The 16,760-nt window shown below is 41.9% G+C and overlaps 1 protein-coding gene across 11 annotated transcripts in view; it reads left to right on the top strand.

Annotated features, from left to right (window-relative positions):
* The window catches only part of PLXNB1 (plexin B1), a 191,024-nt gene that overhangs the window by 31,705 nt on the left and 142,559 nt on the right, over positions 1 to 16,760 (top strand). For 6 of the 11 annotated variants that reach the window (XM_073350752.1, XM_073350762.1, XM_073350753.1 and 3 more), the window contains 2 exons: positions 7,945 to 8,006; positions 15,846 to 15,946. In XM_073350752.1, coding sequence (XP_073206853.1) covers positions 8,004 to 8,006; positions 15,846 to 15,946 — 104 coding nt within the window. In that variant the 5' untranslated portion in view covers positions 7,945 to 8,003. Of the gene's footprint in view, positions 1 to 7,944; positions 8,007 to 11,377; positions 11,544 to 15,845; positions 15,947 to 16,760 lie in introns of those variants that run through there. The other 5 variants (XM_073350758.1, XM_073350757.1, XM_073350760.1 and 2 more) reach the window with 3 other exon arrangements.

A 16,760-nucleotide genomic window follows, 5' to 3' on the forward strand; every position in this document is an offset into this window, starting at 1 on the left:
ACCCTTTGGTGAAGGAAACTGTTAGTGATACAGCCACTGCACTGCTTTGGAGCTGTATGCATCTCTATGGAGTGCTTCCAGACAGCATGGAGAGAGTTAAGTACTTGTCAGCTGTTACTGGGTGAGCCTACCTCGTTGGTAGTGAGCTCCATTCCCACGGCTTTTTCCCTTCTGACTAGGGGGGCTGGAGGAGGGAAATCATTCCTGGAATGATGCTAAATTATCCTGAAGTCGGAGAACAGCACCAGCTCCCTCTAGCTTTGCTCACTGGACTGGGAGAAATCTGAGCTAATGGATGCTGTGTAGAGATTGCCAGCCAAGGTTGGTTTATATCATTGTTCATTCAACAGCCTTCAGTGAAGTGCTTTGTTGTGGAATAAGCAAAAGGTTAGAGATACTTCCTTTCCTAAGGCAGAAAGTGAGAAGGTTTTCAGGGTGTCAGATCCCTGCCTAGGCAGATTGGAACTAACTTACTTTTCAGCTGGAAACATGCTACCAGTTCCATCCCAGCACTTCCATACACAGTTCACACCACAGATTAATGTAAGGCTCATCTGGTTGAGTCAGTGCAGCGTTTGAAGAAGCATTGTTTACTAGAGAATGTGCAAGTCCCTCAACTGCATGAGACACATTCCTAACTGCAAAATAGAGTATCCTTCATTTCTTAATACAGACCCCGCCATATTCCTTCACCCCCTTTCAAACCGTTTTCTGGGGTGGTGATCAAGAATTTTTAAATCGCTTGGAGCTGGGTGAGTCTGACAGAAGTTTAGTTGGGGCGGAAAGATAGGTGGGAGGGAGTTAAAGTACAGCAGGCATCAGAATTGCAGGTTCAGTTTAGGTGAGCAGTTTTCAGGGTTGATAAAAATCAAGTTTGTTTTTTTACTCTGATTTTTTTTATTTAAATCGGATTTTTTTGATAAGGTTCACTCCTCAAAAAGCATATCTAAAGGTAGTTTTAATTAAGATACGTTGTAGATCAAAGATATCTCATCATGGAATAGAGATTATAAATTCTAATTTTATAGTATGAGACAATATATTCATGTAATCTTTAAGAAAAGGTTTGTAAATGCGTTCCAATAGTTCATGGATTAGAGACCTAATATTATGGGGTTCCAGGGGCTTCTGTATAGATTATTTAGGTTAATCTTTCTATCTACCCAATGGGACTCAGTGCTCAGTCTAGAAGATACCATCAGAGATGCTTAGTTTTGCAGTTCTCAAACTGTGGATTTGTGTCTCCACAGATAATGTGCTTGTTAACAGCAAAAATGTTTTAAAATAAATCAATAAATAATATATAGAGGTGAGAAATAACAGACCTCAACCCTATTGTCCCTTTGAAAATTTGTGTACATAGAGTTAGTCCCTTACCTCTCAAAGTACAAAGTTTCAAAAAGTTAAATGAATAGAAGACTGTTGGGGGTGGAATAGATCTGGACAAGGAGAAGAAGTCTGGAGATAAATGTGAGAAGGGAGGGACAGGCAGTAGAAACAAAAGTGAAACTCTTTGAACAGCATATTCCAGAAGCCTTGAGGTCTTTCTGAGTTTAGCCTTCATTGATTTGAGATCTACAATACCATTCTATCCCTGGAAGGGAGAACCTATAATGGGAGCAGGCTGTAAAAGAGACCCAGTTTGGGAATATTTTAATGAAGTTCCTCTACCTGTGGGTTAGACAGGCATGTGTGCAAAATGCAAACAGTGCACCACAGAAATGCAAGGCCTGGTTGCCCGAATGAAACAACATCATGAGAAGTGTTCCTTCTCAGGAGGAACCTGCATTGAACACAATGAAAGGGACATGCAGGATCTTTGGGTTGGTGAAGTTTATTTCATACTTCTTTCTTAAGGACTGCCTGTCTTCCTTTTGGACTATTCTTGAATTCCGATGTTTGAGCAAAAAATATAGTTGTTAGTACCGTAGAGTATCATTTTAAATGCAGTTGTGATAGCCACAGTATATCACCTGTAGTAAAAAGGAAAAAAAAATCTCCATCATCCAGAAACAACCATAGATAAGTTTGTGATAAGAGCCAGCAGATTACAAAAAGAGGTAATTGATGAAAAAATTGCCAGGTTTCTTTATGCAACACTCTCCTTTCCGTGTGATTGAGAACCCACACTTCATTAACATGGTTCAGTCATTAAGACCAGGATACAGTCTTCCCAACAGAGCAGATGTTGCAGGAAAATTTGTGGATAAAGTATATGAAAGAGAAATTGAGCAGTGTGCAAAAGGTCTAGAGGGTGAAATTGTTAACCTGAGTTTTGGTGGGTGGAACAATGTCCACAATGATGCTGTTGTATATGCTTGTGTGATAACAGAAGAAGGAAATGTCTTCCTTACAGAAACAATCGATACATCAGGAAATGCATACACAGCAGATACTTACAAGAAGTAGCAGTAAAAGCTATAACAAACTATGGAAAAATTCAACTGTCTAGTATGCAGCTTGGTCACAGACAATGCTGCAAATGTATCCAAGATGAGAAGAAATGATTTAGAAGAGAGTCCCAAGCTAATAACATATGGTAGCAGTACTCATTTGATGCATCTCCTAGCCAAAGACTTCAGTGTTCTGGAAATAAAGGCTAATGTTGTTGAAATTGCAAAATACTTCCGTAACAACCACTTTGCAGCAGCTGCTCTGAAAAAAAGTGGGAGGAACCAAGCTAACTCTCCCACAGGAAGTACAATGGAACTCAGTAGTGGACTGGTTTGAGCACTGTATCAAGAATTGGCCTAATATCCTTTCTGAACAAAATTGTGAAAAAATAGATGGCACTGTCACAGCCAAAGGTCTCAAAGTTGGGCTTAAGAGAAATGCGGAACACATGCTGAATACCCTGAAGCCTATTTCTGTAGCCTTGAACAAAATGCAGGGAAATAGCTGTTTTATTGCTGATGCTGTTGAAATTTGGAAGGAACTGAGTGAGATCTTAGAGAGAAATATGCAATGACAGAGTTAAACTACAAGCATTAAAAAAATGAATGGGACAAGCACTATCTGCAGCTCACTTTCTTGCAATTATTCTCAATACTTGGTACAAGGGTCAAACCTTAACTGCTGAAGAAGAGTTGGCTATGACATGGACATCCAACAATGATTCCTCTATAATGCCAACTATAATAAACTTCAGAGCTAAGGGTGAACCATTCAAGAAATTTGTTTGCTGATGATGCTTTAAGGAAAGTCACACCAGTGAACTGGTGGAAGTCACTGAAGCACTTGGATTCAGAGACTGTTGAAGTGATGATCTCACTTTTAACAGCAGTAACTTCTTCTGCCAGTGTAGAAAGAATATTTTCTTCCTTTGGACTAATTCATTCCAAATTGAGAAATCGTTTGGGACCTGAAAAAGCAGGGAAGCTTGTTTTTCTTTTCCAGATTATGAACAAATGGGAAAATGAAGGTGAAGACAACTGAGTTAGCTGCAGAAGCCAATATTTTAAGTTCCTCATGTTGACCTGGCTGACATAGTTGATTTAATTTTTTTTAAACGTATTTCATTTAATTATTTTAGGTAAAAACAATTTTAACAAAAACCTGATTTTAAAAAACTTTGTTTAGCTAAATTCAAAAATTCATATGCTTGTTTTATTAAAATATTATGTTTGGTGTTGAAGAAAAAAATCCAGAATACATAAAGTTGTTGTTTTAGTTCAATAAAACAATTTAAATGTCTGGTGACGTTCTCCTCCTAATACAGCATGTCAAGAAAATCCTCCAAATATTAATGATTAACCTTTTGAATTGGAGATAGTTCACCTCCCAAAGACTTCATAAATATCTGCTTCAGTTACCTTTGGCAAATGAAATAACTGAACAATCATTGATTTTCTGATATAGCTGTAAAACTAATCTGAAAAGTTTTCAGAATAAATCACTTAAAACATGTGTAGTGTGTACCTTCTGAAAATGAAACCTATATCTATCTCTTAGTTGTGAAGACTATGTATTAAGGTTATAACAACCAACAAGAATGCACTTTTATGTAGAAATCCATGATTAAATAGTCTTCCTGACTAGTGATTAAATCATGATTTAAATCAAATCCACCCTGGCAGTTTTGGAATCTTAAATAAGGATAGGTAGGATGCAAACTAGAAGGGAGCTTGCTCATGCATTACAGGGCTCTTCATTTTCCTCTTAAGCATTCAGCATTGTCCACTGTGGCTGGAGAAAGAGATTGAACTATTGGGTTGTTATGGTCTGGCTTTTCATAGGGTGGAATCTACGAGGGAAGCACAGAACAGAGGCCACCTCCTGTAGCAGATGTAGGTGGGTCCTCACTGTATTAGGAGCTGCCCCATAGAGGTTGGATTTAATAGATTCTAAGGCCATAAAGGACCATTGTATTCATCTAGTCTGACCTCCTGTATAACATAGGCCATAGAGCTTCTCCAAAATAATTCCTAGAGGAGATCTTTAAAAAAAATAAAAATAAATAAAATCCAATCTTGATTTAAAAATGGTCAATGATGGAAAATTCACCACAACCCGTGGTAAATTGTTCCAATGGTTAATTACGCTCATCATTAAAAACTTCCACCATATGTACAGTCTGAATTTGTTTAGCTTCAACTTCCAGCCATTGGATTTTGTTATACTTTTCTCTGCTAGAGTGAAGAGCCCATTATCAAATATTTGTTCCCCGTATAAGGACTTAGACTGTAATTAAGTCACCCCTCAACTTTCTCTTTGTTAAGCTAAATAGGTTGATCTCCTTTAATCTATCACTATATATAAGGCATGTTTTCTAATCCTTTAATCGTTCTTGTGCCTCTTTTCTGAACCCTCTCCAATTTATCTACATCCTTCTTGAATTGTGGACACCAGAACTGAACACAGTATTCAAGCAGCAGTCGCACAAATGCCAAACATAGAGGTAAAATTACCTTCATACACCTATTTGAGATTCCCCGGTTTATGCATCCGAGGATTACATGAGCCCTTTTGGCCACAGCAGCACAGTGGGAGCTCATGCTCAGCTTACTATCCACCATGATCCCAAAATCTTTCTCTGAGTTACTGCATCTCAGGATAGAGTCCCCCATCCAGTAAGTGTGGCCTACATTCTTTGTTCCTAGATGTATACATTTTCATTTAGCCTAATTAAAAACCACGTTGTTTACTTACTCCCAGTTTACCAAGTGATCCGGATCGCTCTGAATCAATAATCTGTCATCTTCATTATTTATCACTCCCCAATTTTTGGTCATCTGAAAACTTTATCAGTGATTATTTTGTTTTCTTCCAGGTCATTAATAAAAATGGTATACTGTAAGGCAAAGAACCGATCCCAACAGGAACCTAATGGAAACATACCCACTCAATGACAATTCCCTGTTTACAGTTGCATTTTGAGACCACTCAGCCAATTTTTAATCCATCTAATGTTTGACATGTTAATTCTATATCGTTCTAGTTTATGATTCAAACTCTCATGCTGCACCAAGTCAAACGCCTTAGAGAAGTCTAATACATTATGTCAACACTATTACCTTTATCAACCAAATTTGTAATCTCATAAAAAAATATAGAATTAGTTTGACAGAATCTATTTTCCATACACCCATTTTGATTTGCATTAATTACATTACCCTCCTTTAGTTCATTATTAATCAAATCCTGTATCAGCTGACGGGAATCAATATCAGGCTGACCAGCCTATAATTACTCAGGACCTCCTGTTTAACCTTTTTAAACATTGGTACATTAGCTCCAGTCTTCTGGAGCTTTCCCAGTATTCCAAGATTTACTGAAAATCAACAGTAACGGTCTAGCAAGCTCCTCAGCCAGCTCTTTTAAAAGTCTTGGATGCAAGTTATCTGGACCTGCTGATTATAAAATGTCTAACTTTTAGTAGCTTCTGTTTAACATCCCCCATAGATACTAGTAGAATAGAAAGTGTTTTCATCACCATATGATGAGACTATATCATTTGTTCCCCTTCAGAAATATATATATTGAACACTTCTGCTTTTTCTGCAATATTATTAATAATTCTACTATTTCTATCTAGTAATGGACTAACCCCATTGTCAGAATTCTTTTAGCTCCCAATATAGTTAAATTCATTATCCTTAATTCTGCTGTCCATAAACTTCTCCTTGTGTCCTTTTGCTTCCATTATCAATTTTCTACAGTTCCTAGCTTCTGATTTATGTTCATTACTGTCAACTTCTTTCTTCCATTTGTTATATTTTATTTTTTTACAGCTGCCTTCACTTTGCCTCAAAACCAGGTTGTTATTTTAAGCAGCACTGCCCTCCTTCCTCAGTTGTGGGATTGTGGCTTTTTGGGCATCTGGTAATATGTTCTTAAATTATTCCCAATTATCATTCACATTTTTCTGATTTAATGCTTCCTCCTAACTGATTTGGCTCAAATTGTTTTCAGCTTTGAAACTGGTCCTAGTAAAGCACCGTGTGTGTATATATGTGTGTGTGTGTGTGTGTATATATAAAATAACTGGTCAGGAGTTTATTCTGCTTGCACATTAGAAACACGATCGAGTTATGATTGCTTGTACCTAAGTTACTGTTAACTTTTAATTCTGTGATCAGTTTCTTTTTATCTGCTAGAACAAGGTCTAATAAAGAATTCCTCTGTTTTGGCTGCAACACTTTTTGAGTTTGGAAATTGTCATCTATAATGTTTAGCAATGCCAAGGATATTGTAGTACTGGCAGCTTGAGCCCTCTAGCGCATGTCATTCAAATTGAATGAAGTCCTCCATGATTATGCAGGTTTTTTTCCTACATGTTGAAGATAGGTGCATAGTGAAGTGGTCATTCTGTTCCCTACTGTGATTTGGTGGTCTATAACAGACACCAACAAGTACCCCATCTCGTGTTTAATCTGTTAGGGCATTGGTCCATAAGCATTCAAGATAATTTTCTTCTTAGTTATCAGTGGCTCAGAAAGAAGGTATTGTTATTTTTGACAGAGGGCCACTCCCCCTTCCTTTTTGCCTACTCAATCCTTTCTAAATAGGTTGTAACAATTGATTTTAACATTTCAGTTGTGTGAATCATCCCACCAAGTTTCAGTAATATCAACTAGATAGAATTTATGCTCTTAAAGGAGCAATTTCAATTCTTGTTTGCAACCCAGTCTCCTAGCATTGGGGTATAAAAGAATTTCTTTTCTTAATATCCTTTGGGTCCTTGATTGATTTTGTTCTAAAAATCTCGGTTTTTTTGCAGAGTTCTCCTATCTTTCCTTTTTACCCTCCCCATTTGTTTGTAGTTTAGCCCCCTTCTGACTAGCATTTTGTGTTCACGCTTCGTATGCTTGCTTTTGTATAGTGTGTGGAGCATGTAACTTAATAGAAGAGGATGGGATCCAATTGTGCATGTTCCAGTTTAGAATATTAGTGTTTGTCAGTATCCTCACCTTATGGTGCTTTCTCTTTGAGCCCCTTCATAACCATGGGGGTAAGTGTTGTGCGAGAGACTGTGGGCCTGACCTGTAATCTTTGGGGAATAGCTGTTCAAGGGAACAACTAGAATAGATTGAACTGAATGAATTCCAGGCTGCACAACTCTGAGATAGTCTCCCAGAGGCAGAGACATTACTCACTAATCAGGAATGTGTGTATACTTTTCCTAATGAGAACAAAACATTTTATCCCTGTTCATTAGAAGAAAGTTAGGGGGTACTGTTATTATGTTACTCCTGAGGACCCAGTTGGGGATGTCTTCTGTACCTGTGGTTGGAAAGGTCAATTGGACTGCTAGCCAAAATCTTGCCCTGGCAAGAAATAGATTCCATTGTTTCCCTGGACTTTGTGCAGCTCCTAGATCTTAGCTCCTAGCAATCTTGTCTTCTCTAGGGGGAAAAGCCCATAGCAGGGCCGAAGGGCAGAGGAAGTTTCATTTACTGAAGAAAATAAATAGACTTCAAATTTTATGTTGTCTTTTTTTTCCAGCTTGAGGTACATTGATCAATAAGAGAAATGAAGATGTCTCAAGGCCGCCCAGAGTCCAAATGGTAAGTGGAAAGCATCGGGATTCTATACTATGCCATTCTATAGACTAATGCTACAACTCGGGTTCTAGGGGATGGGCTCTCCTTTTCTATTCATGTTTCTGATTATCTTAGTCAGTCTGATCAGTGGAATGACCATCAGGTATGTCAGCTCCTTTGTAGTGTCTGTTTCATGCCAAACACATCAGGCCTAATGGTTGCAGCTGAGTTTGTTTAGCTGGGCTAGTGGGTTTCCCAAGAATATTTGTGTGTGTGTGGGTACTCTTCATAAATAGAAACATTCACTAACACTTTAGTTTGATCAATGCTCTTTCCCCTTTTTCATCTTCCCATCTCTGTACTGGCTCTTTTTCCCAGAAACCATTTCCTCCCTTCCTAGGATTTGGTATATGATTTATAAACGAAAGCAGTACCCAGACCTACTCTGTGTCTTGCTTAGTGCCAGAAGTCTCTATGCACCTCAGATTCTGAAGCTTGTTTCTTGAAGTGTTGGAATGTAACAAGTGACTTTTAAAGTTAAAAACTGTCGCACAGGTGGATGGTTTTAACCTACAAAAAAATGGAGCTTTCGCAGGACGCAGGCCAGCAAATATCAGACAAACTCCTATTTTCCCTGCTGTGATTTATGCCAAGACAGGGCCAGACAGTACTGCCAAATATGCAGCCTCAGGGAGCCTCACTCCTCCTGGAACAGGTAGAGATGCTAGTGTGATGTTTGCTGTTTGTACTCCATTGCCTTGTGTGGTGTGAGCTGCTTTGTGCTTGCTGAACTCTGTGGTGTTAATATCTTGAGCCCCCTGGGAAACTGTCTCCTTGAGGCCAGAGCACGTTTTTGCTTTCCTGTTCAGCAGGAAACGTCCACCTCCCCACCCTATGGGAGCAGCTCCCTCCCAGTTAGCAGAGCAGAACAATTTGAGGTAGGTGAGAGAGAGAAGTCTGGATACCAAATTGTGGCTATTACAGCTGAGAGCACCAACTGAATGGCTTTGCAAGGGCCATGAACTGGATCTTACTTCTATCCCTTGACTTTCCTGTGAGTAGTGCGGGTATCAGACCCTTGACTGTCACCTATTAGACTTCCCTTCTTCTAGGGAAATCACTGACACAGGGTGCTCACTAAATGAAATTTATGGTGGGATGATCACACAGAAAGGGGTGTTGTATTGGACATGAAGAATGTGCATGAAGGAGCCTTATATCAGGAGGCTGGCACAAGGCTATTTACTGTACACCTAGCTACTATGGTGAGAGTACCGCTAAAAAAAATTCAGAGACCATAGTGAGGGCAGCAGTCTATAAGCCCATCTCTTTCAGGACTACAGTATGTCTTGTTCCATCTCAGCACTAACACTGAGTAAACTCTTGGATGATAAAGATCAAGTGGTAGGAAAATGTATTTGGGATGACATATCCAAAAAATAAATTCTAATATAATCACCAAGATTGGGGGTCTGGCTTTGCTCAGCTTTACATTATACCATTGAGCAGTGCAAATAAAACCGAGAGAGCATGGGTTGGACACTAAACCAAAATGACACAGATTGTGTTTTAAATAGAGAATAAATAAGTAACAGATTATTTAGCTACATAAGGTTAGCTTTTCTGGACCTATAATCATATGCAGCATAGGAATAAAGGAATACATACAGAGGACAGAAGTCTGTCAGTATTCAGAATCCCCCTGATACTGCAGGAAATGTTAACTGTAGGAGACACCCATCTGATCCTGCCAAATGATCAGTAGTCAGTGCTCCAATGGAAGAGGAAAATGCCCTTGTTTCCTGACAGCATGTGATTAGGGAAAATTCTTTCCTGAACCTATAACTTAGCATTGCTTTCAGCTCTGTACTTGGGAGCACTAATTACTATGGTTAAAACATCTCATTTACATACCCTGAGTTATCACTCATATCCAAGCAACTGTCCACTATATTCTGACACTCCAGTAGTAGATATTCTGCCGGTGCCTCCTGGGAGAAAGGCTGTCACTCCCCTCCCTCCATTTCCCTGTGATGGTTGGGGGAGAGGAGAGAGGTCCTGTGCACTTAAACTTCATTTGTTAAAAATTTCCAGTAGCGCCAACCTGTTTTCCCGCTGAATAAAAGTAAATCCAAAACTACTGCGCTGCTCCTCATAAGGTCCTTGCACTCTGCAGGAACCGCCCCCAAACTCTCATCGCCTCATCTCCTATCAGAGAAGTTAGATGAGAAGGACTGATTGGGCTATCTACTAATCTCCTCACCTCCCTGGACCCCAGACAGCATGAAGGATGCCATTTTGAAGAGCACTGTACACGTGACGTCACACTGCATGGAGGACGCCTCCGCACAGCATGACCTCATATTTATTGGGAGGGCTTTGTGGAGGATGCCATTTTGTACATCAGAATGGTATCCTCCATTCATCATGATCTCGTATGCACCATAAATGTGAGGTTACGCTGTACGGAGCTAAGTGGCATCCTCCACATACTACGGATTGACACAACTCCATCTGCCGAAGGCGCATCCCAGTTTGGCATCACAACCCACAGTTTGGGAACCAATGCCCTACTGTCTCAGGAAAAGACCTAGCAATCAGTGAAGGTGTCTGACTGCCCAGTGGTGGTTCAGAGAAGGGGGTGGGTTGGTTGGTTTTTTTATTTGTTAAATGAGGGGGGAGAGGGAGGGAAAATGGCTTTGGATATAAGTCAGTGTTACAGCTGTCCTGTGAATACTGCTTTCACATCTTTGGATAAGTTGTCATAAAAAAGGGACTGAAGAACTAGAGAAGGTCTAGAGCAGGGCAGTAAAAATGATTACAGGCAGCAGAGTGGATTGGCCCATATGAAATGGGATTAAAATCACCATTGTTTAGTTTAGAAGGAAGAAGAGAAGGAGATAAGGTAGGTTGGTTTATTTGTTTGAAATCTAAAGGCTTGTTGGGGTCTTGTTTTATTCTTTCCACTAATACAAGAAAAAGGGGGAACTTGAAAGCACCAAATTTAAGATTTCATACTTTTTGTACTTCTCATATAGTTAATCTCTGGAATTTTGTGCTCCAGAGCATAGAGGCAAATAGTTTGGTTCAGAAAAGGGTTACATTATTTATATGAATAAGAGCAACAACACTAATTAGAATAAAAATTACAGATTTCTGATCCACGTGATTCAAGATGTTAACACATTGGCAGGTGTTCTCAGGAAGGAATTTCCGCCATAATGTAGGTTTACATATTCTAGTACTTTATGCAATTTTTGGGATTTCTGATATTGGCCACTCTTGGAGAAGGGAGATTGGTCTAGTTGCCCATGTTCAAGAGGCCTGGAAAACTTCAGTTTTGAAAAGCTTTTAAAACATTTTATCTTATGAAATATTTAAAAGTCCTCAAAACTGCTCACTTCTGCAGAAAGTGCAGACTTTCCTGAACTCATTGGCTGGTTCCAGTGAGATTCTGTGGCTGCTGTGGCATGACATCCCCAGAAAAGTACATGCTTGCGCACCACTTGGAACAGGAGCCTGAGAGCTGCAACATATCTGGATATGGGTGACCTAAACCAGGTAGGTTTGAGGTTTCACTAAGTATCTGCTGAATATTGTTTCTCTGGTGGTTTATTTGGAGTATTCAGCACAGAATTATAATCTAGATTCTTTGTAAATCATTTTTAAAGAATAATGGAGAGCCTGATTCTCATTTACCCTAGGGCCGCCATACACTGCTCTTGCTGTGTAAATGTAATTACTCAAGCAGTGTAAAGGGGCCTTAGTGTAAATAAGAACTGGGCCCCACATCTCTGGAAAATCCCCAGGGATTGGCTTGTGCCATGTGGGGAAGTTGCCCATCCAGAAGATGAGCAGGGTAGTTTATATAGATCTTGGAGCTGTAAGAACTTTCAAATACCATATGATTTTTATAAAGGTCAAGAAAGAAAGTAGATAACACCAGTGATGGGTGTATTTCAAACCTTGGGTGTTAGCATGCTAGTGGAAGGGAAAGTGAAAATCTTTGTTTTGATTGGAGGATGGAGGGGAAGTCAAGTCCTGGTTCTGGTATATATTGCAAAAATACTCCCACAGCTCTGGAAGACAGTGTGGAGGCAAGTACTCTGAGCAGAGAAGAATTGTGGGGCACTCTTTTTTCCACTGCAAGATGTTCTTTTTTTTTTAAAGTTCTGAGCTGTTATAACTCTTTCTCTAACAAGAATTGCTACTTAAAAGATGGACCATCTCATACAATGCAAGTTCAAGTGCATTCTTATTACTAATACCCTGAACACTGGAAAACAAAAATGGAATAAAATCTTGCGTCAAATGCTGTGTGTCAGTTCAAAAGGGTTTATTCATCTGGCAGTGCCTATCTCATTATTAAATTTACAGTTGCATCTGAATTGAGCTGAGATGTATAGCAAGACATGGTTCCTAATTCAAACAGCTTGCAATTTAAAAGGTTAAAACCTAAATAAGGCCACATTTTTAAAAGGGCTCAGCACACTGGGAGCATGTTGAGTGCTGAGGACTTGTGAAAATCTAATCCTTATTTAGGTGCCTGAATAGAAGCTGAAATTATCTAAAATATCTGGCCCTGAGCTCTTTTGAAAATCTGATCCCATGTAGTGTGTGATGAGGGAGGAGAAGGAGTACAGCATACAAGCCGAATGGCCAGGGTGAATGACATACGTATGTTGTATTGCACAAGCATCTGTATAGGAAGCGATTTCTAGTGTCGTCTAGTCTGTTACCTGTAGTGTGCAGGATCAATTTTACTCCTAAACCATCTTTGCAAATGGGTGTCATTTCTTGATCCCAAATTTTTCCATTTCAGAGGATTCCATAACATCTCTTGGCAGCTTGATCAATTGCAGAACTGTCCCTATTGCTAGATAATAAAACTTGTAAACGTCTTGCAGTAGGGGCATGTCTCTAAGCTGAGGTCTGGGACCAGTGGAACCCAGCTACTTGGGTGTTCTGCGTACATCTCATTAATTTTAGATTATTTTAATTATCTGAATGTGAGCATCTCAGAGTTTGGTGGTTAGGTGCTTATCTGAATCTAGAGGGCTCAGGAGAAAATGGCAGGCTCACTCCCTCTCTTTCTGATGAAAGAAATCTGATGAGGTTCAATAAGGATAAGTGCAGGGTCCTGCACTTAGGACGGAAGAACCCAATGCACAGCTATAGACTAGGGACCGAATGGCTAGGCAGCAGTTCTGCGGAAAAGGACCTAGGGGTGACAGTGGACGAGAAGCTGGATATGAGCCAGCAGTGTGCCCTTGTTGCCAAGAAGGCCAATGGCATTTTGGGATGTATAAGTAGGGGCACAGCGAGCAGATTGAGGGACGTGATCATCCCCCTCTATTCGACATTGGTGAGGCCTCATCTGGAGTACTGTGTCCAGTTTTGGGCCCCACACTACAAGAAGGATGTGGATAAATTGGAGAGAGTCTAGCGAAGGGCAACAAAAATAATTAGGGGTCTAGAACACATGACTTATGAGGAGAGGCTGAGGGAACTGGGATTGTTTAGTCTGCGGAAGAGAAGAATGAGGGGGGATTTGATAGCTGCTTTCAACTACCTGAGAGGTAGTTCCAGAGAGGGTGGTTCTAGACTATTCTCAGTGGTGGAAGAGGACAGGACAAGGCGTAATGGTCTCAAGTTGCAGTGGGGGAGGTTTAGGTTGGATATTAGGAAAAACTTTTTCACTAGGAGGGTGGTGAAACACTGGAATGCGTTGCCTAGGGAGGTGGTGGAATCTCCTTCCTTAGAAGTTTTTAAGGTCAGGCTTGACAAAGCCCTGGCTGGGATGATTTAATTGGGGATGGGTCCTGCTTTTGAGCAGGGGGGTTGGACTAGATGACCTCTTGAGGTCCCTTCCAACCCTGATATTCTGTGATTCTATGATTCTGGCGGCATCATCCCCTTTCTCCTCTGGAGAGGAAGAAGTAGAACTGCATAGAGATTCTGCCTTCTCCCCCAACCTGAGAGAGTATGAGTATTTCTTATTGAGGTCCCATTTGTCGTCTTCCTCCTTCCATCACAGTCATGTTTGGAGGTGGTTGCTTGGGTTTCACTTTGGCGGTGCTATGGGGGGTGGGTGGAGAGGAGTGGTACTTCTGTAGCTGTGCAGAGAAGGTTGGAGGATGGTCGGTCTTCTCCCCTCCCCCCATACTTTTCTCCTTTCCAGCCCCTCCTTCTCCACTTATAACCGGGCTGGGTCCAAAACTCACTGTTTCTTCCTCTGCAGCATTTAGAAGATTCAGTCTTTTCCCCCCTCAGTCCTCACTGCTCAAAACCTTACCCATATGTTGCCCATATATCCCAGCCTGATCCCTGCAGCTGCCTCCCTCACACACACCCCCATATGCTGCTATTTTAATTTGGCCCCTTTGTGTGTGTGCATTATGATTTCACATTTCCTAATTTTTGGGTGCTTGACTCTGCAACTTCAATGACATTCTCTTAACATAGTTGAGTTTTTTATAGGCTGGTCTGTTAACATCACCTTTTCTTAAGGTTGCCTGACACTTCTCTGTAAGACCTAGTTTTCAGTTGCTTATAACTATGCCAAATTTTAACTGGGCTAAAATCTTCCATGCCAGGTGTCCGCCTCAGGTTGAATTAAAACAATTTAGCTGTTTTCAAGAAGGTGACTAGAGGAAAATATGGTGTTTTTTTCTATGTTAAAAATCTGACCACTTTTTTGCCCCCCTATTCTGTAAAGCATGAAATAGAAATTTGGCGGTGGTGGGGAGGTTGTATTTGTGAGGAAATCTGCCCGATTTTGACCAAGTTATAAGCCTTTGAAAAAATCACAGTTTGCACATGCTCAGTGACTTGTGTAGTAAGATGAGGCCTTGAAACATAAACTCTTGTATCAGAGGCCCAGTCTGAGGCCTGAAGCCTGAACCAAAGTACTTCCAGGCATTGCTAAGCAAAGGCTGGGCTGTGAGCCAGAGGCTGGCCCCACTCACAGAAGGTGGCAAGAAGAGGGCTAGAAGCAGGTGCATCCACATGTAAGTGCTAATAAGAGGAACTTGTGCCAAGGTGGCATCAGAACACTCCCCAGAGATAACAAGGAACAGGCAGGTGCATCTTAAAGACAGGGTCAAAAGGACAACATGATGGATAGATTTTTTTGAACCATCATGTAACAGGGGAGAAGCAGCACCCCAGTGAGTAAATGGGCTGCACCTCAATACATCAGGAGGGATGAGTAATCTGTTCTGCACCTGTATAAGAATAGGTCTGGAAGGACACATCGTCATTCAATTTAGGGGGTAGTGGAGTGTCCCGCCACTGCTTGAGCTGCGTCCATTGCCAGGGGACACATATTCTTAGTATGTCCATTAGAGTCTATAGGAAACTATTACTGTGCTTCTTTTGACAATAAACCTGGCCAGGTGCCTTCGTACCTTACTAGAGTCTGTGGTCTTTGGGGGTTCTCTCTGGGTCTGCTGTGTCGGCTGTCTGTATAGAGCTGGGGCAGCACACAGAGGGAACACACACGCAGCCAACTGTTATCATCGAACAAGAGCAGAGCACCACATTGTTAGCTACTGACAACAACTTGCTGTTTGCAGGTAATTCTGCAAAGATTCCATAAGTACCATGCATACTCTCGCCTGGTTCTGAGCAGGACCTTCCCTGCAGTTACAGTTCTAGGCTGCTGTGGTTTGGATCAGGACCAGGCACTAGCACTGAGGTCAGGGAGCCTCACTCTTGTGCTCTCAATGACCCCCCCCGCCCCCATTGGGCCCAGGAAGTGTGGAGGAGGAAGCTGTATAATTATTTACTCTTGGGGGAATTTTGTGCCACTGTGCGTGTGCAAAAATTATGTCACCTGCAGATTTCTTTGCTTCTCCACAGGAAAATGATGTTTTGATGGGGAAGCAAAGGGAAGCCACAAGAGCTGTCATACGACCCTTCCCAGCAGAATGTTTTGGGTGCCCAGGGCAGCCAGCAGAAAGGTAAATCACCATGGGGTGGGGAGTGGGACTAGGGAAAACCCGGCTGGTGGCTCCTACCCTGCGCTGGGCTCAGCTGCTAGTCCTGGCTGTGCTGGGGAAGATGAGACTTCCTCTTCCCTGCATGGCATCTGGGGCTGTGTCAGACCCACCCCCAGATTTCTCCCCCGGCTGTAGGAAGCTCTGCCAACTCCTCCCGAGCCTGCTTTCTGCACCCATCGCTCCTCAGCTGCAGGAGGAGGTATCACTGTACAGGGAGCTGCTCCCCCATCCCCCCCGACCCCCGTGCATCCAGACCCTCCCACCAAGCCTAACTCCCGTTCTGCTCCCCCCCGCACTCCATTCTACTGAGTCCCAACCATCTGCACCTGGATCCCCACAACACTAAGCCCCGACCCCCCCTTCTGAGCTCTATACTCCCCGCACGCAGACCCCCCCGCTGAGCCCCAACCACCTTCACCTGTACCCCCCTTCAGAGTGCCATTACCTTTGCAGCCAGAACCCTCCAACAAGCCCCTGTGCATCCAGATCCCCCTTGCACCCGGATCCCTCACTGAGCTGCCCGCACCCAGATTGTCCCACACAGAACCCTCTCGACGCACACCTATATCCCCCACACTAAGCCCCTCCACACTTGAATCCTGCCTTGCTGAACCTGCCTGCCCACACCTGATCACCTGGCATGGAGGGGCAGGGCCCTGGGGTGTTTCTGGGGCAGTCCTGGTCCTTGCGCTGTGTCAGGGTTGGGTGCAGCCTCATCGCTTAGTGGGTGTCCCAGGGGGAGCTGCATAGTGATTTCCCACCTCTGTACAGCCAG

The sequence above is a fragment of the Lepidochelys kempii genome, chromosome 7 (assembly GCF_965140265.1).
Source record: "Lepidochelys kempii isolate rLepKem1 chromosome 7, rLepKem1.hap2, whole genome shotgun sequence".
NCBI lineage: Eukaryota > Metazoa > Chordata > Testudines > Cheloniidae > Lepidochelys > Lepidochelys kempii.